This window comes from Garra rufa, chromosome 23 (genome assembly GCF_049309525.1).
Source record: "Garra rufa chromosome 23, GarRuf1.0, whole genome shotgun sequence".
Classification (NCBI taxonomy): Eukaryota; Metazoa; Chordata; class Actinopteri; order Cypriniformes; family Cyprinidae; genus Garra; species Garra rufa.
In genome coordinates this window covers 4,009,362-4,035,270 of record NC_133383.1, presented here as the reverse complement: position 1 = coordinate 4,035,270, position 25,909 = coordinate 4,009,362, and the positions used below count along the sequence as shown (strand labels likewise).

General features: G+C 29.3%; 1 protein-coding gene across 1 annotated transcript in view; it reads left to right on the top strand.

Annotated features, from left to right (window-relative positions):
* The window catches only part of cntnap3 (contactin associated protein family member 3), a 206,658-nt gene that overhangs the window by 166,746 nt on the left and 14,003 nt on the right, over positions 1-25,909 (top strand). Inside the window, exons 12-16 of the mRNA XM_073830213.1 lie at positions 4,152-4,370; positions 9,844-10,083; positions 14,922-15,146; positions 19,708-19,841; positions 23,703-23,790. Coding sequence (XP_073686314.1) covers positions 4,152-4,370; positions 9,844-10,083; positions 14,922-15,146; positions 19,708-19,841; positions 23,703-23,790 — 906 coding nt within the window. The remainder of the gene's footprint in view (positions 1-4,151; positions 4,371-9,843; positions 10,084-14,921; positions 15,147-19,707; positions 19,842-23,702; positions 23,791-25,909) is intronic.

Here is a 25,909-nt window from a genome sequence, read left to right as displayed (position 1 = left end):
ATATATATATATATATATATATATATATATATTATTATTATTTTTTATTTATTTATTTTTTTTTGCTGTTATTTGAGTATTAATTATATACCAATATAGTATCCGTTAATATTTTAAATTACTTAATATTTTTTCATATTTAATATTACTAGCCGTCACTTTAATCCAACCCGGCATGACTTCACTTCACATGTCGCAGAAAATCAGTCCACTTTCATTATATGAGAAAGAGCAGCATGAACATTCAGCTGAACATCTACATATTGTATTAAATAAATGATGACAGAATTTTCATTTCTGATGACTGAGATGAAGACTGTGATTTCCAAACACGGCTAACTCCAGCGGCTGACTTCACCCTGAGCTCAGCTGTGCGGCGCGGTGCTGTGAATAATGAGCGGATCGTGGCACTTCATCAGCGTTTTTCAGCAGGTTTCTGTCATTAGAGAAGTGCTTTGTGACAGAAGGTGCCGATCTTTCCAGCCGCAGGAGCTCTTCATTCAGAAATGCTGCAGATGGAGCGACGGGAGCTTGAAGATGCGCTGATTATTCAGCATATGTGAACACTGAGTAACAAACTATGGCTAGATTTAAGTAGGAAGAACATGTAATGGATAAATGATGCCTTTTCGTCCTGTCTAGCTCATATATCACTCCAAAATAAAATTAAGGGATACAGTCGTGGCCAAAAGTTTTGAGAATGACACAAATATTAGTTTTCACAAAGTTTGCTGCTAAACTGCTTTTTAGATCTTTGTTTCAGTTGTTTCTGTGATGTACTGAAATATAATTACAAGCACTTCATACGTTTCAAAGGCTTTTATCGACAATTACATGACATTTATGCAAAGAGTCAGTATTTGCAGTGTTGGCTCTTCTTTTTCAGGACCTCTGCAATTCGACTGGTCATGCTCTCAATCAACTTCTGGGCCAAATCCTGACTGATAGCAACCCATTCTTTCATAATCACTTCTTGGAGTTTGTCAGAATTAGTGGGTTTTTGTTTGTCCACCCGCCTCTTGAGGATTGACCACAAGTTCTCAATGGGATTAAGATCTGGGGAGTTTCCAGACCATGGACCCAAAATTTCAACGTTTTGGTCCCCGAGCCACTTAGTTATCACTTTTGCCTTATGGCACGGTGCTCCATCGTGCTGGAAAATGCATTGTTCTTCACCAAACTGTTGTTGGATTGTTGGAAGAAGTTGCTGTTGGAGGGTGCTTTGGTACCATTCTTTATTCATGGCTGTGTTTTTGGGCAAAATTGTGAGTGAGCCCACTCCCTTGGATGAGAAGCAACCCCACACATGAATGGTCTCAGGATGCTTTACTGTTGGCATGACACAGGACTGATGGTAGCGCTCACCTTTTCTTCTCAGGACAAGCCTTTTTCCAGATGCCCCAAACAATCGGAAATAGGCTTCATCAGAGAATATGACTTTGCCCCAGTCCTCAGCAGTCCATTCGCCATACTTTTTGCAGAAGATCAATCTGTCCCTGATGTTTTTTTTTTTGGAGAGAAGTGGCTTCTTTGCTGCCCTTCTTGACACCAGGCCATCTTCCAAAAGTCTTGGCCTCACTGTGTGTTCAGATGCGCTCACACCTGCCTGCTGCCATTCCTGAGCAAGCTCTGCACTGGTGGCACTCCGATCCCGCAGCTGAATCCTCTTTAGGAGACCATCCTGAATCTTATTCCTTGAAGTTCTTGATGATCCTATAAATTGTTGATTTAGGTGCAATCTTAGTAGCCACAATATCCTTGCCTGTGAAGACATTTTTATGCAACGCAATGATGGCTGCACGCGTTTCTTTGCAGGTCACCATGGTTAACAATGGAAGAACAATGATTTCAAGCATCACCCTCCTTTTAACATGTCAAGTCTGCCATTCTAACCCAATCAGCCTGACATAATGATCTCCAGCCTTGTGCTCGTCAACATTCTCACCTGAGTTAACAAGACGATTACTGAAATGATCTCAGCAGGTCCTTTAATGACAGCAATGAAATGCAGTGGAAAGTTTTTTTGGGGATTAAGTTAATTTTCATGGCAAAGAAGGACTATGCAACTCATCTGATCACTCTTCATAACATTCTGGAGGATATGCAAATTGCTATTATAAAAACCTAAGCAGCAACTTTTCCAATTTCCAATATTTATGTAATTCTCAAAACTTTAGGCCACCACTGTAGTTTGCAATATTTTAAAAACTCTCCAAAATGTTTTATTCAAAGAAATAATAAAAAACACTATTACTGTTGAAATATTACTGGGGAAAAAATAGAATTTTCTTTTCTTTTAGGTTTATTTTAGTGTTATTTTAGTATTACAGTTATATATTAATATATTATCTATCAATATCATTTGGAATTAACTTTTATTTTTATATTTTCAAGTTTCATTTTAATTGTAAAATTAATATTTACAAATACAAATTACACTTATTTATTTTTTTAGTACTAATATACAAATTATTTATTTAGATTAATATAATTTTTCACTTTGATTTTAAAGTATAAATAAGATTGTGCTTACAAATATTTAAATATATATATATTATTTCCATTTTATATTTTATATTAAATGCAATACAGTATATTTGTTAAGATTTTGAAGTAGCTTTTATTTTTAGTAAGATTTTTGGATATTTAACGTTTTTTTTTTTCAGAGTTATTTTTCATCAATATCTATATTCAATATTAGATTTCTATTTTAGTGTTATTTTTGTATTAAAATTATATATTATATATAATTTATATTTTTAATTCACAGGTATTTTGGAAGTAATTATATACTATTATAGTTTTTATTTTTACATTTCCAGTTTAATTTTTATTTTTCAAATGTTGTTATGGTTTTGCTTACAAATATTTAATCTTTCTTATTTTTTTCTATTTTAGATTTTTATTTCATTGTTATTTTTAATACTAATTATATTCAGTATATTTATTAAGGTTTTGAATTAGCTTTTATTTTTAGATTTCCATTTTTCATTTTTCTTGCACATATTTATTTATTTATTTATTTATTTTTATGTAATTTTATTTTAGAATTAATTTGCGTCCAGATTTTATTAATGAATATTTGATACTTCGATTGTTTCTATATTTATATTTTCATCAGTTTTATTTTAACATTATATACTATTCTAGTGTTTATTAACATATTTTTTTATATTTTCAGTTTTAGTTTGAAAGTTTTAGCAAGACTCTTTTCTTACAAATATTAATAATTTTTGTATTATTTATATTTTTCAATCAGTAGTTTCTGAGATTTTGAATAGAACTTATTGATATTTTAAATTAGATTTTATATTTATGTTTTCAGTTTGAATTTTAATTTTTTTTTAGATACTTTATTATGTCTTTTAATCAAAAAGCAAAAAAGAAACAGTTAATACAATTATACAAATGAGTTTTTCTTTGAAGACCTAGTATTTTTTAACCAATGATTATTCCTTATTTTTCCTATATTCTCTTCCAGTTTTCCCCTTTGTGGTAATACCCACCACCCACACATTCACAAAACGATGTAAAAAAATAACAATAACTTTTACATACATAGGCAGTTTACATATGTAAAATAGAGAAAGAAAAAAAACAAATACAGAAAGTAAAAAATAAAAATAAAGTGAACACAAAACAATCACATATTCATATGAAATCTCTTATGATCCCCAATTCCTAATAATTATGTGGTTTTGTATAGATTTTTAGATTTTCTGAAGAAAACATGAGAGGTATCTGAACTTCTGAACGAATGAAATGAATTTGAAAGTAGCTCAGATCATTCAATGAGGAGTTCATATTGAGTTCATGTTTTCCTCAGAAGAAACATCGTTGTTGAGATCTTAAAGATATTCATTGTAAGATTTTCTCTCCTGCAGGTTTTTAGCTCAATATCTGATGCTGTTAATCAGCATGATGCTCTTCTCTTATTAAAGCGGCTGAATGGATCTGTCAGAAGTTTTATCATCATTAGAAGTTGTTTTAGACGTGTTTCTCAAAGCATCAAACATCGTCTGGCACACAGCAGATTTGACTGGACCGCGTCTCGTGTCTCATTTGTCTTCAACAGTTGCGTCTTATTAACTGGAAGCGAACATCAGCCAAAAATCAGTCTGAACATCCATCAAATGTGTTTGTGTTTCCAGCGCCGACTCAAGTGCTGTTCTCGTTCGACGTGGGGAACGGGCCTCTGGAAGTGAGGGTGGAGACGCCGGCGGCTCTGAACGACGAGCGCTGGCATCACGTTAGAGCCGAGAGGAACGTGAAGGAGGCCTCGCTGCACGTGGACCATCATCCTGGAGCCGTTCAGAAAGCCCCCGCTGACGGACACATTCATCTGCAGCTCAACAGCCAGTTGTTTGTAGGTAGGAAAAACGTTTGACAGCTAAATGATGTTTGTTCGTTCTGTCTTTTCAATACTATCATGTTGTGGATGGCTGTTATTTGACCCTTGTGTGAATCTCACACAGAAGAACGATGTCGAGAACATGACCAGCGCATATATCACTCCAAAATCAAATAGAAAATTTGATTAAAATATTTTACTCCAAAAAAAAAACGTACACAAAAAAAACCCTTTATTATTTATTTTTATGTCTGTGTTATTTTAACATTATTTATATACTATTACAGTCTTTATTAACATTTTGAATTCGCTTTAATTTTGTTTTAGTAAGAAGTTTTAGTAAGATTCCATTCTTACAAATATTTAATATTTTTATTGTTCATATTTTATTTTTATTTTACTATTAAATATATACTATTATAGTGTTAATTAATATTTTAAATTAGCTTATATTTTTATATAATATTTTTCATTTTATTTTATAAAAAAGTAGTAAAATGAAGTTTAAAAATATTTTATATTTTTATATCTGTGTTATTTTAACATTATTTATATGCTATTACAGTCTTTATTAACATTTTGAATTCGCTTTAATTTTGTTTTAGGAAGAAGTTTTAGTAAGATTCCTTTCTTACAAATATTTAATATTTTTATTGTTCATATTTTATTTTTATTTTACTATTAAATATATACTATTATAGTGTTAATTAATATTTTAAATTAGTTTATATTTTTATATAATATTTTTCATTTTATTTTATAAAAAAGTAGTAAAATGAAGTTTAAAAATATTTTATATTTTTATATCTGTGTTATTTAAACATTATTTATATACTATTATAGTATTTATTAACATTTTGAATTCGCTTTAATTTTGTTTTAGTAAGAAGTTTTAGTAAGATTCCTTTCTTACAAATATTTAATATTTTTATTGTTCATATTTTATTTTTATTTTACTATTAAATATATACTATTATAGTGTTAATTAATATTTTAAATTAGTTTATATTTTTATATAATATTTTTCATTTTATTTTATAAAAAAGTAGTAAAATGAAGTTTAAAAATATTTTATATTTTTATATCTGTGTTATTTAAACATTATTTATATACTATTATAGCATTTATTAACATTTTGAATTGACTTTTATTTTTTAAATTTTTGGTTGTAATTTTAAAGTTTTAGTAAGAATATTTTCTTTGGATGGCCGTTTTAGTATTAATTATATGCTATTATAGTGTATAGTTCATTTTAAGTTAGTTTATATTTTGTATAATCTTTTTCATTTTATTTTAAACATTTTAGTAATATTTATTTTACATATATTTTATATTAGTATTTTTTATATCTGTTATTTTAACATTATTTATATACTATTATAGTATTTATTAATATTTTGAATTCACTTAAAAAAATTTTTTTCGATTTTTTCTTATGAATATTAAAGATTTTTATTGTTCATATTTTATTATTTATTTTTTACTGTTATTTTAGTATTAGCTATATACTATTATAGTGCTCATTATTATTTTAAATTTTTTTTATATATTTATATAAAAAATTTAATTTTATAATTTTTGTGGGTAAAATTTAGTTTACAAATGTTTTATATTTTTATATCTGTGTTATTTTACCTTATTTATATACTACTATAGTATTTATTAACATTTTGAATTCACTTTAATTTTGTATTTTTTCCGTTTTATTTTTGACGTTTTAAGATTGTTTTCTTACAAATATTTAATATTTATAAAAGAGAGTTTATTTTAGTTTAGTTTATTTTAATATATTTTTATTTCGCTGTTATTTTAGTATTAATATGCTATTATAGTGTTTATTTTTGTTATATTTGTTTATATTTTTGTATAATGTTTTTTTTTTTTTTTAAACATTTTAGTAAAATTAATTTTACAAATACAAGAAAAGGGACATTTTTCTTACAAATATTTAATATTTTTATTGTTTATTTTATTTAAGTAAAATTTAGTTTACAAATGTTTTATATTTTTATTTTTTATATTTTTTATATCTGTGTGATTTTAACATTATATACTATTATAGTATTTATTAACATTTTGAATTCACTTTTATTTTTTATATTTTCAGTTTAAATTTTAAAGTTTTAGTAAGATTCTTACAAATATTTAATATTTGTAAGAGAATTTTTCTTATGAAAATTTAAGATTTTTATTGTTCATGTTTTATTTTTGTATATTATTTAAGTATTAGCTATATACTATTATAGTGTTAATTAATATTTTAAACTAGTTTATATTTTTATGTAATATTTTTCATTTTATTAAAATTATTAATTTAGTTTACAATATTTTATATCTTATTTTTTTATATTTTTATATTTTTAAATCTGTTTCAACATTTTTTATGTACTAGTATTTATTAACATTTTGAATTCGCTTTTAAAGTTTTAGTGAGATTCATTTCTTACAAATATTTAATATTTGCATTTATATTTTTCTTTCAGTGTTATTTAAACATATTATATATAATATATACTATTATAGTATTTATTAACATTTTGAATTCGCTTAATTTTTTTTTTTCAGTTTTAATTTCTTACAAATATTTAATATTTTTATTTATATATATATTTTTTTTCAGATTGTAGTATTATTTATATACTATTATATTATTTATTAATATTTTTTAAAAATAGCTTTTAATATTTTTACATTTTTATTTCTATTTTAGTTTTATTTTAGTGTTATTTATATACTATACACTAAGTATTTATTCATATAGTCCATATTTTAAAATATTTAACATATATTATTGTTAAATATTTATATTATTTTTCTTTATTTCTAGTTTATATTTTTATGTTTCCATTTCAGTGTTTTTTTTAGTATTATTTATGTAATATTATTGTATTTATGAATATTTTAAATTGGCTTTTATTTTTACATTCTCAGTTTTTTTACTTTAAGTTTCTGAATTTATTTTTATGTCAGCTTTACTTGTAGTAATTGTAGTACTTTAAATAATTTCAGTTAATTTCTAAATAATATTTTGAATTATCTTTTTTTAGATTTGTTTCTCATATAATATTTATATTTTATTTTTTTAGCTTTATTTCAATAACCAACAACAATTTTAATAGTTTCAATTAACAACAAAACCACTGTTTAATTTAATATTAATTATTTATTTATTTGGCATATTTTAAATCCCTAAACTTTTTGCATTTTTATATTATATTAATGACTTTTTTTTTTTTTTTTTTTTTTTACTTTTATAAAGTATTATGAGTTTATGAGTAATTGTGAATGTACAGAAAATAATGTTTAAAAAATGTAATAATAATGTGAAAAATCTTAATAGTCCAAAAAAAGAGCTCATTTTCTTTATGCAAAATGTATGTTTTTTTTTTTTTTGGGGTGAAATATGAGAATCACGCCTGTAAAATGTCTGAAGGGCTGAAAGCGTCTGTGATGCTGTGACTGTCAATGTGAATGCTTCTGTGAATCTGTGACCTTGAGCGAGCAGCTGGCAAATCTGAGAGGTGTCTGTGTGTTGGAGGAATTGAGCGGGAATGAATTGAAGTTTTCCAGTAAGTGTTGGCAAAGTAGTGTCATTATAGTTCAATCTTTACAGCTCCATTCTGCAGCTATTAGATTGGCAGGTTCCCATGACTGTTCAAATGCGGCCGTCTGCTCATCTAGCTATGAACAACTCTATTTCAGCCAGTTTAGAATGCAGGCCTGAAGGTCTTCTGGGTAAAATAGATCAGTCATTCGACTCCAGGAGACACTTTCAGTATTGTGTGTATTCTTTTCAGCTCATAATATGAGAAAGAAAGCCATTTTTATCAAGATATTAAATTTGACGGGCGACTGCAGACTCAAATGCTCTTTCAGCACTCAGGAGACTTCAAGGAGATCTCAGTTATGATTGACCTCAAATATCACCCTCATCTTAGATGTTTCTTCAACTGTTGTTTAGGAGAAATACAAATATATATGTATATGTGTGTATGTATGTATATGTGTATATATATATACATATATACACATACATACATACACACACACACACACACACACACACACACACACACACATATATATATATATATATATATATATATATATATATGTATGTATGTAAATGTGTGTGTGTGTGTGTGTGTGTGTGTATATATGTATATGTGTGTATATATTTTTTTTTTTGCATTTTGAATTTAAGTTTTTTATTATTAGTTAATAAATTTTTTTCATGGCGATATTATTTTAATAAGTCTAATCGTTTTAATTTTAATTAGCAATAGCAACATTCCTCTATTTTAATTTATTAATATAAGATTTTATGCCTATTTTAGGGCCCGTTTTTTTGTTTTTGTTACATTTTTTGCTCTAGTTTTTTGCTTTTTGCATTTTTCATTTTATTTTAAAGAATTTAATAGTTTTTATTTATGAATGCATTTTGAAATTATTTTATTGAATTTAATTGTCCTAATTTTAATTAACAATAAAAACATTGTTCTATTTCAATTCATTAATATATTTTACGCATATTTGTTTTTTGTTTTTTTTGTTTTTTTTACTTTTACAGTTTTGCAATTTTATTTTATTTTAATAATTTAATAGTTTAGAATTTAATAGAATTTATTTATTTTTGCATTTTGATATTATTTTTATTGAATTTAATCATTTTAATTCTAATTAACAATAACATTGTTCTAATTTAATTTATTAATATATTTTTGCCTATTTTAGGACCATTATGATTTTTTTTTAATTCATTTAATAGTTTTGGTTTTCTATTATTAATTATTTATATACAGTATTGAGAATTTAAAACTCATATAAATACTTAAAAGAGGGAGATCTGAACAAAACTTTTCACTTGCTCTGATTTCTGTCCAAGCGAAAAATTAAAAAGACAGTCATTTGTTTCCTGTAGGGTTGGAAGCGCGTTTGCATTTGTCTTCTATTTCATCACTTGCATGTCAAAAGTTCCAACAATTTTAACAGCATTTCCAACTTTGGGTTGAACATTTCACAGATGATTATATGGCACAGCTGGCACAGCGAGGTGTTCGCTCAGAAGAATTAGCACTAAACCGCTGAGCACTAATATATGCAGAGCGCATTATTTCTGTATTTATAGCTCATCGTCTGCAGGAACAGAATGCAAAAAAACAGTATTCTTCTCAAAGCAATTACCATAAAAAAGACAAAACCGCTGTGAAGGACTGACAGCACAAAATGACAAGATTCAGCACATCAGTGGAGGAAAAAGGGTCAGCGATCGTTAGTTTTGAACAGACGGCTCGGCTTCGCTGAACAAAAAGCGCCCGCCACGACTCAAACCCTAGACAGCGTGCGAGAAGGTTACGCTGTCTGCGTGATAAAAGCCATCTTTTCCTGTAACTTTGCTGTCATGTAATGGCTTTTGTGCTTTTCTGCGAGTCTCGACAGCTGTATGTTTTCAGATTCACAAATGAGAGCCAAACTCTGCTTTGCGTCTTCAGGAGGAACCGCTTCCAGGCAGAAGGGCTTCCTGGGCTGCATTCGCTCGCTCAAGCTGAACGGGAAGACTCTGGATCTGGAGGAGCGGGCGGAGATCACGCCCGGAGTGACGCCTGGATGTCCAGGGCACTGTAACAGCTACGGCGGCCTGTGTCAGAATCACGGCACCTGTGTGGAGAATCACAGCGGCTTCACCTGCGACTGCAGCCTCTCGCCCTTCACCGGTACCTTCTGTCATAAAGGTACTGAACCCTATTAGCTTCAACGTGTTTTTTATCCCAATAGTAGGGCTGGGCAATGCATTGATATCAGTATTTATCAGAAAATGTATATAAATCAACTTTCTCATTTTCATTTTTAATTTTATTCATTTTATATTTTATTTTAATTACAAAAATTGAGTTTTTCATTGTTTATTTATTTATTTTTTTAATTTTATTATTTATTAAAATCAATAAATATATAAGCATTTCATTTGATAGAAGCATTTCATTTGATAAAAGCTATTTTAAAACTCAAAGATTCACAGAGATATTATTACTTTTTATTATACTTTTGTTGTTATTTTTTTTTTTTTTTTTTTTTACTGTTCAATTACAAAAATCAGCAATAACAATTCTGTATTTTAACAAAACAAATGTGGTTTCTTGTTGGTTTTTTTATTAATTTATTTTAAATTTATTTTAAAATTATTTTGTTTTATTTTATTTTATTTTATTTTATTTATTTTTTATTTCATTTATTTTTATTTTATTGTTCGATTACAAAAAAATAGCAATAACAATTCTGTTCTATTTTAATAAAACTTTAACAATTTCTTGTTGGGTTTTTATTAATTTATTAATTTTGTTTTATTTTTCATTTTGTTTTATTTTATTTTATTTTATTTTTATAATCTATATAATTAATAAATAATAATCTAATAATCATGGGCGACATTAGGGGGGGGCAAGGGGGGGCAGTTGCCCCCCCTGTGGTTAGTCATGGAATCCTCGACAGCCCCGCTGCAACTGCTTTAGCCAAGCTTAGGCTCGGTTGTACTTGGGAACTAGACGGTGCTATATAACCCTCAAACGAAAGCAAAGCAATTGAAGATCTGGCAAACTATCCAACGTGTTTTTGCAGCGTTGAGCAATGTAGCCAATCACAGACATATCTGTTGTTTCCGAACAATTAGAAACACTTGTCAGAATTCACTCACTGCTGAAAGCGCCTGATCGGTTTTTATTAAGTGCCGTTTTGTGCGCTCGTGAATCATCTTATGAGTGTAGACGCGATGTAAATAAAATATTAATTGTGTAGTTTAGAGAGCTTTATTAATTATAACGGAATTTTGTGAGATCTCTATGAACTTTTAGTGATAATAAGGGGAGCGTGCTTTGCACTTTCCAGGCTATAATCCATTTAGAATTTGTATGAAACTTTCGTTTTTCGGCACATGCAAGCTGATATGTTTTGGGAGTGACATTTGCATATTTACGCTGGGTTTATTCTCGAAATAACGGTGAAGCAATAGACGGGATAAAAATATATTTTCCCCTTCTCCCAAAACAACTTACTGTTTCAGCTATAAAATAGTTCAGTTTTGTATGTAATGGCAAAATGTTTATATTTAGTTTCGTTTTTTATTTAGCTAATTTAGAAAAACGCTTGGAGCATTTTTTATTCGTTATATATATATATATATACCGAACAGCGCCCAGTGGAAGACTGATCATAGTCTGTTTGATCAGTTTGCCTTCTCAAATCATCATGACTTGCCTAAAATAAAATCTATAGATATAAAACAGTTCAAGTATAAAACAATGGTAGTTTAAACGTTACAGATAAATGTGCGCTATATGCGCATAGTTTGTACAGAAAGTGGAAGTTAAAGCTTGCAGGACATCGAGGCACCAGCACGATCACTTGCATTTTTTTAATTGGAAGCAATTTAAAATTATCCGTCATTTTTGCTCACAAAGTACGAGTAATACATCGAAAAAAACGTTACAGCATTTTTATAAAATAAAGAAAACAAAAATTATGTACTTTCTGCCGTCTAGTTCTTGAACAGGAGTGCTTAACAAAATGAAGCGAAATGCATGCCTCACAGACATAATAAATACATTTATAGAAAGCTTTAAATTATTACTTAACGAAATAAAACAAATCAAAAGCACAAACTCTTTCATGCAATCCGTAAAGATGAATTTCTCACTAAAGGCGCGTCCAAAAAGGAGATTGCGAGTCAGGATCTTTGCGACACTAACTCAGAATACACAAATTAATTAATAAATAATTCATTTATGTCCTTACTCTTTCCTCGACACATTCATTGTTATTTATTTTTGCCGGTGCTTGGGGCGAGTTTTAGCCTATTGTGTGCGCTTGAACGCAGATTCAGCTGCGCTAAAGCACACTAAACGGTGTCTGAGTCGGTCTCAAAAGTGAAAGCGAAAGTGAAGTTTCGTGTTGTTTCCACCAGCGCGGCATTTTTTTTCTTCACCATAATTGATGGATGTCTAAATTATGAAAATAAGGAGAAGCCTAAAACAGGCCCGATGCCGGCCCGGGTCTGAACTATGACGTGAAAATTGGCCCGAAGCCATAGCCCTGGGGTGTAAAAAAAAAAGTCAGGGCCCATTGGCCCGGGCTGAAGTGCAGCGCTTTAATTGACTGCTTTGATGTGCTGCAATACCGTAGGGCACTGTTTTAATGCTTACATCTGATTTTTTTTCTTGCCCCCCCTGACTCAAGAGTCAAATGTCGCCCATGCTAATAATATTTATTTTATTTTATTGTTCAGTTACAAAACATAGCAATAACAATTCTATTTTAAAAAACTAAACACTTCTACATCAACTTTTTTTAATTTCTGTTTTTAATTTTGAGTTCATTTCATTTCAATTAGCAATAACAATGCTTTTCTATTTTAACAAAACAAATGTGGTTTCTTGTTGGTTTTATATAAAATAAAAATAAATAAATCAACTTTATTTTTTTTATTTCATTTAATTATATTTTATTGTTCAATTACAAAAAAATTAACTTGAGGGAATAATGACGGAAATAAAAGTCTTCGCAACAAACCACCAGAATAAAGGTTTGGTTTAACTTGAAGAAATTATGACGGAAATATATTATTATTATACTTTATTCTGACAAAAATATTTTGTTTTATTTTATTTTTATAATCTATATAATTAATAAATAATAATCTAATAATATTTATTGTATTTTATTTTTCAGTTACAAAAAATAGCAATAACAATTCTATTTTAAAAAACTAAACACTTCTACATCAACTTTTTTAATTTCTGTTTTTAATTTTGAGTTAATTTCATTTAATATTTATATATTTTTACTTTAAATTACAAAAATGTACGTGCTTTTCATTTTTATTTTATTTTTCAATTACCAAAATTAGCAATAACAATGCTTTTCTATTTTAACAAAACAAATGTGGTTTCTTGTTGGTTTTATATAAAATAAAAATAAATAAATCAACTTTCATTTTTTTATTTTATTTTATTTAATTATATTTTATTGTTCAATTACAAAAAATTAACTTGAGGGAATAATGACGGAAATAAAAGTCTTCGCAACAAACCACCAGAATAAAGGTTTGGTTTAACTTGAAGAAATTATTACAGAAATATATTATTATTATACTTTATTCTGACAAAAATATTTTGTTTTATTTTATTTTTATAATCTATATAATTAATAATCTAATAATATTTATTTTATTTTATTGTTTAGTTACAAAAAATAGCAATAACAATTCTATTTTAAAAAACTAAACACTTCTACATCAACTTTTTTTAATTTCTGTTATTAATTTTGAGTTAATTTCATTTCATATTTATATATTTGTACTTTAAATGACAAAAATGTACATGTTTTTCATTTTTATTTTATTTTTCAATTACCAAAATTAGCAATAACAATGCTATTCTATTTTAACAAAACAAATGTGGTTTCTTGTTGGTTTTATATAAAATAAAAATAAATAAATCAACTTTCATTTTTTATTTCATTTAATTGTATTTTATTGTTCAATTACAAAAAATTAACTTGAGGGAATAATGACGGAAATAAAAGTCTTCGCAACAAACCACCAGAATAAAGGTTTGGTTTAACTTGAAGAAATTATGACGGAAATATATTATTATTATACTTTATTCTGACAAAAAATATTTTGTTTTATTTTATTTTTATAATCTATATAATTAATAAATAATAATCTAATAATATTTATTTTATTTTATTGTTCAGTTACAAAAAAATAGCAATAACAATTCTATTTTAAAAAAACTAAACACTTCTGCATCAACTTTTTTAATTTCTGTTTTTAATTTTGAGTTAATTTCATTTAATATTTATATATTTTTACTTTAAATTACAAAAATGTACGTGCTTTTCATTTTTATTTTATTTTTCAATTACCAAAATTAGCAATAACAATGCTATTCTATTTTAACAAAACAAATGTGGTTTCTTGTTGGTTTTATATAAAATAAAAATAAATAAATCAACTTTCATTTTTTTAATTTCATTTAATTATATTTTATTGTTCAATTACAAAAAATTAACTTGAGGGAATAATGACGGAAATAAAAGTCTTCGCAACAAACCACCAGAATAAAGGTTTGGTTTAACTTGAAGAAATTATAACGGAAATATATTATTATTATACTTTATTCTGACAAAAAATATTATATAATATTATAACACTTTTTTTTTTTAAATAGTTGTAAATTAATTTAGGAATTCACTTCATTAGGCTCCATTTTTGGTGATTAAAACAACTGTATTAAAAAACAGAATCCTTGAAAAAAGTGAAGTTCACAGGGCAGTTAATAAAAAGGAAGCTTATTCTGTGGAGTTGTTTGCATTCATTCTTGAGGTCTAACAAACATGCAAAATGCATTCCTTTCCCTGTTAATCGTAAATATTGATATCAACTGATATGGAAAAAAACACTGTGATATATTTTCATCCATATTGCCCAGCCTGACACAATGCTATTACACCAGTGTATGATACGTATGCATATCCATAATCCTAATCCTGTTGTGTTTAATCTCTCCTCCAGACGTTTCTGCCGTCTTCAAACCCGGAACGTCAGTCACGTACACGTTCAAAGAGCCCTACGAGCTGAACAGGAACGTCAGCGCTCAGTCGTCCTCCATCTACTCCGATTTAACGCTGAGAGGAGAGAACGTCTCGCTGAGCTTCAGGACGAGCCAAGCGCCGGCGCTGCTGCTTTACGTCAACTCATACTACAGAGAGTTCCTCGCCGTCCTGCTCAACAGAAACGGTCTGAAACGCTCTGATCCTCCTCTCTAAGCACATTCATGTGGATTAGCACGAGTCCGGGGAATCTCACCAGCCGCGCTAAATTACTTCCTATATTGTCTGAAATCCGACAAGAGACAGGGAAAGCCGTGAAAGAAATGGTCTGTCGCGGGCCCGGCGGGGGATATATTCCCTCGTGAGACTGCCACGCATTCATGAGCGCGTGTAAACATTCGTTTGTGATCTTACACGCCAGAGAAGCATATTCAAGCTCTCCGTGTCCACATTTTCTCTCGTAATTTAAAAAGTTTTTCGACTTTCATTCAAAAACACCAGCCTGATATCAGAGGCGCGTCTTATAGGGTCTCCTGTGCTGTAAATCTGCTGCGCCACAGCAAAGGAAATGATCTTTTAGACAAGTTGTGAGTTTTTAGAATCGAACGCAATGAGAAATATATACCAAATCTCTTTCTATTGCATCGTCTTCACAAATCATACAGTGTAGGATGATTAAAAGACTTTTTTGAGACAGTTCTTCTAATGAATTGTGCAAAAAGATTCATGAAGTTTGATCTGAGTCACTGTTCTAATCCAACATGATGCAATAAAACTTTTTTCCATTTGCCACAAAATAATGCAAAATACAGTACAAATACATCCTTTTATTGCATCTTTGCAAAACATACAATTCTTCTGAGCCAATTCTTTTAATGAATCATGCTAAATGACTCATGAATCACGATGTCCTGACCAAACATGATGCAATAAAACCCTTTTCTCGTGTTAAAATGATATTTTGCATGAAAAGAAAACTAAATAAAAATGACAAAACCACATAAAATTTGTAAAACTTAATATAACAAAAATAAAAGCTAATTCAAAGCATGAATATATATTATTATAGTATATAAATAATAAACCATACAGAAACCATAAGAAACCATACAATACATCTTTTCTTCACAGATCATATGATGTATTTTGATTAATCGATTCTTTTGAGACAGTTCTTTTAATGATTTATACAAAAAAGATTCATGGAGTAAACAAGTGTGATGCAATAAAACATTTTTTTCCATGTAAAAGTGATATTTTAGCCACAAAATAATGCAAAGACAGTACAAATCCAAGACGTCCTTTTGTGACGTCTTTGCAAAACATACAGAATCGATTCTTTTAATGAATGTCCTGACCAAACATGATGCAATAAAACCCTTTCTCGTCTTAAAATGATATTTTGCATGAAAAGAAAAGTAAATAAAAATGACAAAACCACTTAAAATTTGTAAAACTTAAATAAAAATATAACTAAAATACAGTAAAAGGTAATTCAAAGCATGAATATATATTGTTATACACTCTTAAAAATAAAGATGCTTGTTCTTCACAGCGATGCCGTAGAAGAACCATCATTGTTTTCACAAAGAACCATTGAGTTAAAGGTTTTTTAAAGAACCATCTTTTTCTTACCTTTTTATAATCAGAAGAACCTTCTTTTGCCACAAAGAACCTTTTGTGAAACAGAAAGGTTCTTTATGGAAGCATTTAGAGTAAGGTTCTTCTACGGCATCATGAAGCACCTTTATTTTTAGGAGTGTAGTATATAAATAATACTAAAATAGTTGTGAATTTTCCAGAATTGAATGTGATGAGATAAACCGTCTTTGAGCCACGAAATATTGCAATAAACCAACAACACATCTTTTCTTCACAGATCATATGACGAATTTTGATTAAACGATTCTTTTCAGACAGTTGTTTTATCGATTCATACAAAAAGATTCACGAAGTTTGATTTGAATCACTATCGTAAACAAGCAGGGTGCGATAAAACATTTTTTTTCCATGTAAAAATTATGTTTTAGCCACAAAATAATGCAAAGACAGTACAAATCCAAGACATCCTTTTGTGGCGTCTTTGCAAAACATACAGAATGACCAGTTGACACTTTTGAAACAATTCTTTTAATGAACGTCCTGACCAAACATGTTGCAATAAATCCAAAATAATGCAAAGACAATAATAATACAAGACATCTTTCTATTTCGTCTTTTAAAACATAATTACAGCATGATAAGTTGACTCTTGTGAGACAAATCTTTTAATGAATCATGCAAAATGACTCTTGAATTTTGATTTGAATCAGTCTTGCACGGTCTTAAATCAGTGTGATGCGATAAAACCCTGTTTTTCTAAGTAAAAATTATAATTTAGCCATGAAGTAATGCAAAGACAGTAAAAATACAATACTTTTTTCTACTGCATCTTTGCAAAACATCTTAATAGCATGAGAAGTTGACTCTCTTGAAACAATTCTTTTACTGAATTATGCAAAATGACTCATGAAGATTGATTTGAATTAGTCTTGCTCTGTGTCCTAAATTAGTGTGATGCAATAAAATCGTATTTTTCAATGTAAAAATTATATTTGAGACACAAAATAATGCAAAGACAGTAAAAATACAAAACATCTTTTGTTGCATCTTTGCAAAACATCTTTACAGCATGACAAGTTGACTCTCATAAGCCAATTCTTTTAATGAATCGTGCAAACTGACTCATGAACTTTGATTTGAATCAGCATGATGCAATAAAACCTTATTTTCCATGTAAAAAAATATATTTTAGCCATAAAATAATGCAAAGACACTAAAAATACAAGACATCTTTCTATTGCATCTTTGCAAGACATCTTTACAGCATGTGAAGTTGACTCTTGCGAGCCAATTCTTTTATTGAATCATGCAAAATGACTCATGAACCTTGATTTGAATCTTGAATCTTGCATTGGGTCCTAAATCAGTGTGATGCCATAAAATACAATACTTTTTTTTCTACTGAATCTTTGCAAAACATCATAGCATGACAAGTTGATTCTCGTGAACCATTTATTTTACTGAATCATGCAAAATGACTCATGAATCTTGATTTGAATCTTGAATCTTGAATTGGGTCCTAAATCAGTGTGATGCCATAAAATACAATACTTTTTTTCTACTGAATCTTTGCAAAACATCATAGCATGACAAGTTGACTCTTGTGAACCATTTATTTTACTGAATCATGCAAAATGACTCATGAAGCTTGATTTGAATCAATCTTGCTTTGTGTCCTAAATCAGTGTGATGCAATAAAACCTTATTTTTCCATGTAAACATTTCTGTTTTAGCCATGAAATAATGCAAAGACAGTAAATATGCAATATAACTATCTATAATATACTTTCTATTTCATCTTCTTCACTAGTAAATACAGTGCAACCAGTTGAATCTTTTGAGACAATTCTTTTAATGAATCATCCAAAAACACTGACCAAGTATGATGCAATAAAAACATTTTTATCCCAGTGTTATGCTTTGTCTCTAGATAACTATTAATTGTTGCTGGAAACATATTGCATCATGTCTGGTTGGAATCAGAGTTGGTATTTGTATTATCTGGTGTTTTTAAGTATTAAAAAAAACAGTCAAAAACTGTTGAAATAGACCTGTAATAAACTAAAATATACATAGTAGATGAGAAAGTAAAAGTTAAAAAACTTGAAATGAAAATATAAATATTGCCTTGCCGACCAACTGAAAATAAAAAAACAATAATAAATTAAAGCTCAATAGAAATGTTACAAAACAAAAACAAATAAAAAAGTCTGCATCACAAAATTACAAAAAAATTAAATTTAAATGCAAAAATAAAAGCAAATTATATATATATATATATATGTGTGTGTGTGTGTGTGTGTGTGTGTGTGTGTGTATGTATATATATATATATATATATATATATATATATATATATATATATATATACTAAAAGAAGTTAGAACATAGCATACTGAATGGATACTTGTTGAGCTTTTTGGTATGGATGTTTATTTAAATTAACAGTGTGTAGGTTTTTTTTAATAAATGCTATTTTATTTACCAAACATCCTAATATGTTACCCAAAATAGTGGTGTTTTATTTAGCATGCCGTTAGGACCAATTATAGTGGCGTCCTGCACCGCAGCAGCAGAATTCAGTTGGACACTGTGGATCTGGCTCATCGTGGCACACTGGGTTTGCACAGAGAGGAAGCAGCAGACAGCGTGTGGCATTCATACCTGCTAGTGCAATTATGCAGAAAGTCCATAACATCCTCCAGAACCCCGGCGGTCGCTCTGACAGCTTCCTGTTCCTGTTGCATGCAATTGCTATTTATTTCTCAGTGTCCATTCGCATTAATTACCAGGACAGTTCACCCAGAAACTGCCAGCAAAAGCCAACTGATGCATTAGCACAGAAACAAATAATATATTTATCACATCCAGGAGAACCTGTTAAAAAGTAGTTTTAACTTTGTAAAGAATGATAAAGTTCACCGGAGGTAATATGTACGGTTAATTCCACACAAAAATTAGTTTTTTGATTTATTTCTGTGTCTGTTTTGTTTCTTAGAGGATCAAAATTTAATCCTCTTACGATGAGGCTTTGTAGTTGTGGAAACACGTTGCATGTTGATGTTCTTGTTGATGTTTACTGCGGTTAAACGGTGACTTTTTACCATGAAAGCCTGCTAAAAAATCCAATGCTCTTTGTTCTAAAGGACATTTGGACGTCAAGTACAAACTGCAGCACAACAGAGACGCAGAGATTTTCAGAGCCAGCGCCAGGAATCTGGCCAACGGGCAACTCCACCGCGTGAGCGTCCAGAGACTGGCGGAGACGCTCAGTATTCAGGTACTGTGACACCGCTCAACGTCCACCTCTCTCATTACGCATCAAAGCGGGACCGTGTTAAACGTGCTAAAGGGACATTCTGGCTATTCTTAATCTCAACATACAGCATCTGTGGCGTGATGTTAAATTCAATGGGAAATGTGCTTACAAAAATACGCTGAACTGAAACTGGCAGCACTGCAAATTTAAAACGTTTAAGGCAAGACACTACAGGCAAAGCCATTGTTTTTTTAGGCTGTTTTTGCTGTCATAATTGTCAGCTTTCAGACCAGTGTTATTTTAGTAGAGTTTTTGAGTAAACACTTCGAACTTAAATGTTGAACTTAACATGAACTAAAATTGATAAATGCTGTATAAGTATTGTTCATGTTAAATAGTATAGGTAACTTATGGTAACAAAAGAAACCTTATTGGAAAGTGGTACCATTTTTCATATTTTGAATTAGATTTCACATTTACGTTTACATTTAATTTGGTAATTTATCTAGACAATTTTGTCTATATAATTTATAGAATCTATATTTTTATAATATATTTAATATATTATTACAGCTTTTATACAATATATATTTTAGTTATTTTAGTATGTCAGGTTAAACTTTTAATTCTATTTCAGTTAACATATTTTATTTTAAGTAATAAAAATATTTTTATGGTTTTAGTTTTAGTTAACTATAATACTGGAAACAAAACATTTAAGTGTATCTATTTTCGTCTGTAGATTTCAAGGGCCATTTCCTCAATATTAGCTTGTTTCTCCACTTCTGCAACACTTACAGCAAAATTTTGTTTGAAGTATGAAGTTTGTTCATACATAATTTGCATGGTTATATTATTACACTTTATCTATTTGCATCTGTAGATTTCAATTGCAATAGATATCTTTAAGAGGCTGTTTTCCAATAATGAGTTTTTTATCCACTTCAGCAGCACTTACACCTAAATTTACGGATTTATACATATCTATATTCTGAAGATTTATATAGAAGGGTATGTTCATATATCATTTACATGGCTTCATTATTACGCTTTATCTTTTTGCATTTGTATATTTCAATTGCAATAGATATCTTTAAGATGCTGTTTTCTAACAATGAGTTTTTTCTCCACTTCAGCAGCACTTACATAGATCAAAACTTACAGATTTATTCATATCTATATTCTGGAGGATTATATAGAAGGGTTTGTTCATATATAATTCACATGGTTTCATCATTACACTTTATCTACTTCCATTTGAAGATTTCAATTGCAATAGATATCTTTAAGAGGCTGTTTTCTAACAATGAGTTTTTTCTCCACTTCAGCAACACTTACATAGATCAAAACTTACAGATTTATTCATATCTATATTCTGGAGGATTATATAGAAGGGTTTGTTCATATATAATTCACATGGTTTCATCATTACACTTCATCTACTTCCATTTGAAGATTTCAATTGCAATAGATATCTTTAAGAGGCTGTTTTCTAACAATGAGTTTTTTCTCCACTTCAGCAACACTTACATAGATCAAAACTTACAGATTTATTCATATCTATATTCTGGAGGATTATATAGAAGGGTTTGTTCATATATAATTCACATGGTTTCATCATTACACTTTATCTACTTCCATTTGAAGATTTCAATTGCAATAGATATCTTTAAGAGGCTGTTTTCTAACAATGAGTATTTTCTCCACTTCAGCAACACTTACATAGATCAAAACTTACAGATTTATTCATATCTATATTCTGGAGGATTATATAGAAGGGTTTGTTCATATATAATTCACATGGTTTCATCATTACACTTTATCTATCTGCATTTGTAGATTTTAATTTGCTTATATTTGTTAAATTATTTAAAGTTTTAATTATCTTACATTGATGTTTTTATGTTTGTTTCATGCCTGTGAAGCACTTTGAGTTGCATTTATGTATGAAAAGTGCTATACAAATAAAATTATTATTATTATTATTATTATTATTATTTCAATTGCAATAGATATTTTTAAGAGACTGTTTTCTAACTAGTTTTTTCTCCACTTCAGCAGCACTTACATACACCAACATTTACATATTTATTCATATCTATATTTTGAAGGATTATACAGAAGGGTTTGTTCATATATAATTCACATGGTTTCATCATTACGCTTTATCTATCTGCATTTGTAGATTTCAATTGCAATAGATATTTTTAAGAGACTGTTTTCTAACTAGTTTTTTCTCCACTTCAGCAGCACTTACATACACCAAAACTTACAGATTTATTCATATCTATATTTTGAAGGATTATACAGAAGGGTTTGTTCATACAGTATATCATTCACATGGTTTCATCATTACACTTTATCTATCTGCATTTGTAGATTTCAATTGCAATAGATATTTTTAAGAGACTGTTTTCTAACTAGTTTTTTCTCCACTTCAGCAGCACTTACATACACCAAAACTTACAGATTTATTCATATCTATATTTTGAAGGATTATACAGAAGGGTTTGTTCATACAGTATATCATTCACATGGTTTCATCATTACACTTTATCTATCTGCATTTGTAGATTTCAATTGCAATAGATATTTTTAAGAGACTGTTTTCTAACTAGTTTTTCTCCACTTCAGCAGCACTTACATACACCAAAACTTACAGATTTATTCATATCTATATTTTGAAGGATTATACAGAAGGGTTTGTTCATACAGTATATCATTCACATGGTTTCATCATTACACTTTATCTATCTGCATTTGTAGATTTCAATTGCAATAGATATTTTTAAGAGACTGTTTTCTAACTAGTTTTTTCTCCACTTCAGCAGCACTTACATACACCAACATTTACACATTTATTCATATCTATATTTTGAAGGATTATACAGAAGGGTTTGTTTATATATAATTCACATGGTTTCATCATTACGCTTTATCTATCTGCATTGGTAGATTTCAATTGCAATAGATATTTTTAAGAGACTGTTTTCTAACTAGTTTTTTCTCCACTTCAGCAGCACTTACATACACCAGAACTTACAGATTTATTCATATCTATATTCTGAAGGTTTTTATAGGGGGATTTGTTTTTATATCACACTGAAATTATAATAATAACATTTTATTCCTGAAAATATGATGGAAATGTTTGTTTTTTCTGTCTTTTGACTGTGTTTTCTGATTTATGGAGTAATGAAAAGAGAAATCCAAAATACCTTCTATATAAATCTTTAACTCTAATATGTCAACAATATATCCAGTGTTCAGATTTATTCAAATTAGTGCACTGATATCTATTAGTTAATATTTTACCGTGTTAACCTGTAGTGTCTTGTCTGAAATGGCTGTAGAAAGAAATACGTCTATAAATACGTTCATAATATCCCAGAATAGTCCTTTAAAACTCTTTCTAAAAAGCTGCAAAATGCATTAAAATGTTAAACAGAACATCCTTGACAAGTTATGCATATATTCATGAATTTGAAATGAGGTTCTTGATCACATGGAACATTTGATTTTGAGTGTCCAGGTGAAATATCAATGGGTCTAATGCATGACACTCTGGTCTGCTCTGGTCAATAACGGTCAATCGGCTGGTCATGGCGGAGTGCCGCTCTGTCAGTGACCAAACCAATTAGTCTGAACCTTCACAATAACCGCACTATGAATGCCAACATGTGGCCTGGCCAAAACGCTTCCTCTGGTGTTGAAGTTTGACAGCGTGCAGTGACGTGTTGAAAAATTGCCTTGAAGACAGGTTTTAATTAAAACGCTCGCAGATGAATATGCCCTTGCAATGAACAAACATGATGCTGACCATCTTTTTCCTTTGCTCACTGCACCAAAAATTTTAACTGTGCCTTGTCGCATGTTTTGTAGGTCGATCAGCATGCAAAGGAATATTTCAATCTAACAACGGACACTGAATTCAACGCCATCAAATCGATTGTCTTAGGAAAAGTGAGCGGTGAGTAAAATCTTTCACATATTTTAATTTGAACTTCTAAATGTCAACATCCATTCAAAATCATTTTAATTGACTGTTTATGCGGCAATGATTTTTGAATCAAAATTTAGAAAGTCTAAGCTAACAAATGAGCAAAAACTTAACTCAGTTTTGAACATTGCTATTTTGAGTGCTTTTGTACTGTATTAAGGAGGAAATGTCTCTGAATCACAGTTGAGTTCTGACCTCAGCGACATGCAGATGGTCAGTTAAGTGGTCATTATTATATTTATTTTAGAGGTTTTCTAAGCATCACGGATGCTGGAATTATTCGAGGAAGTGGAAGCTTTAGGAGCTTGTTTGTGCAGTCAGCCGAACTCTTCAATCTGAGTGAATAGAGTACACTTGTCCTATTTACTTCACATAAGACTATTGACTGTACATGTTATTATTGTCGTCTGGGGGGGGGGCAGCAAATGGGTCAGTTAGATTTTTTTTGTCTATAAATAGGATCTACAGCAGCTTTCTAGTCATAAATCTCAAATAGATGAATAAAACATTGAGTTAATAAATAATACAGCACAAGTTTGAAAACACGAACCTTGCAGAGTGAACCTCATGAAGAGATTTTGCATTTAAAAGTCTATTATTAGGAGGTTTTTTTGTTTGTCTTTTGCATTGTGACCTTTTTCATGACAATTAAGAATAAAACTGCATGCATTAAAATGGCATGCATTAGGTTTGTTTATGTATTTATTTATTTTGCACTGTGACATTTTTTCATGACATTTAAAGCACTAAATTGTAATTATTTCCATGCAAAATATTTTGAATTTGTAATGTAAGATAAGATGTAAGATTTACTGGCAGTGTTTACAGATACTTAGAAAATGAAAAGCTTTTTATGATTGCACATGATCAGCGAACTCTGTTTTATGCTCTATCTCCCCCAGCAGTCGTTTCTAGTTAGCCAAAAATCCTTGTGAGCCAAATTAGGCAGGTTTATTCTCATTGTAATGATGTTCAGGTCAAGGTTGGTGGTGTTTTATGGAGGGAAACGTTCTCGTGGGGCAGCGTGTGCGTCCATATGACCTTTTATATGAACATGTGACATGAAACACATTTGCTATAACCCTTCAGATAGTGTGTCACTGACAGCGGGCTGTGTGTCATTTCCAGCAAACACTATCGATCATGGCCAGAAATCGACTTGTAATGAATACTAAATCAAATGTGAAACCAGCATCGAGCTCCTGAAGATTAATATTAGACAGTTCAGAGCTGAAATGACGGCGAGCAGATGCTCAAAATCAAACTGGAGAACAAGATCATCAGGTGCATGTCAATATAGAGACACATCGAATACTGAGACAATTCATATTCATTTTTCAGTTCAACCTTGTAGAGCTTGACACATGAAATAATAACGTTTGGTGCAGATGTTGATATTTATATGGACAAAAAAATTAATTTTGATACTTGCAACATAAATCATTGAGAGTTTTATAACAGTATATTAGATACTTGCATTGCTTCTCAAAAGTTTGGGATCAGTAAGACTTGTTTTTTTTTTTTTTTTTTTTTTTTTTTTTTACTTATGCTCATCAAGGATGCATTTATTTAATCAAAAATACAGAAAAAAAAACCTGGTAATTTTGCTAAATATTATTACAATATAAAATAATGTTTTTTTTTTAAATATACTTTAAAATATAATTTATTCCTGTGATGCAAAGCTGAATTTTCATCAGCTGTTACTCCAGTCTTAAGTGTCACATGATCCTTCAGAAATCATTCTAATATGCTAAATTACTATTAGAATTATCAATTTTTTTTTTGGAACCTGTGATTCTTTTTTCAAGATTCTTTGAATAACATGTTAAAAAGTACAGCATTTATTCAAAATAGAAATATTTTCTAACAATGTAAATCTGTGCTATCACTTTTTATTAATTTAACACATCATTGGTGAATAAAAGAAAGAAAAAAAGAAAGAATAAAATGTACTGACCCCAAACTTTTGAACAGTAGTGTGTATTTGTTAGAAAGGATTTCTATTTTAAATAAATGCTGTTCTTTTTAACTTTTTATTCATCAAAGAATCCTGAAAAAAAAAAAAAAAAAAAATATATATATATAT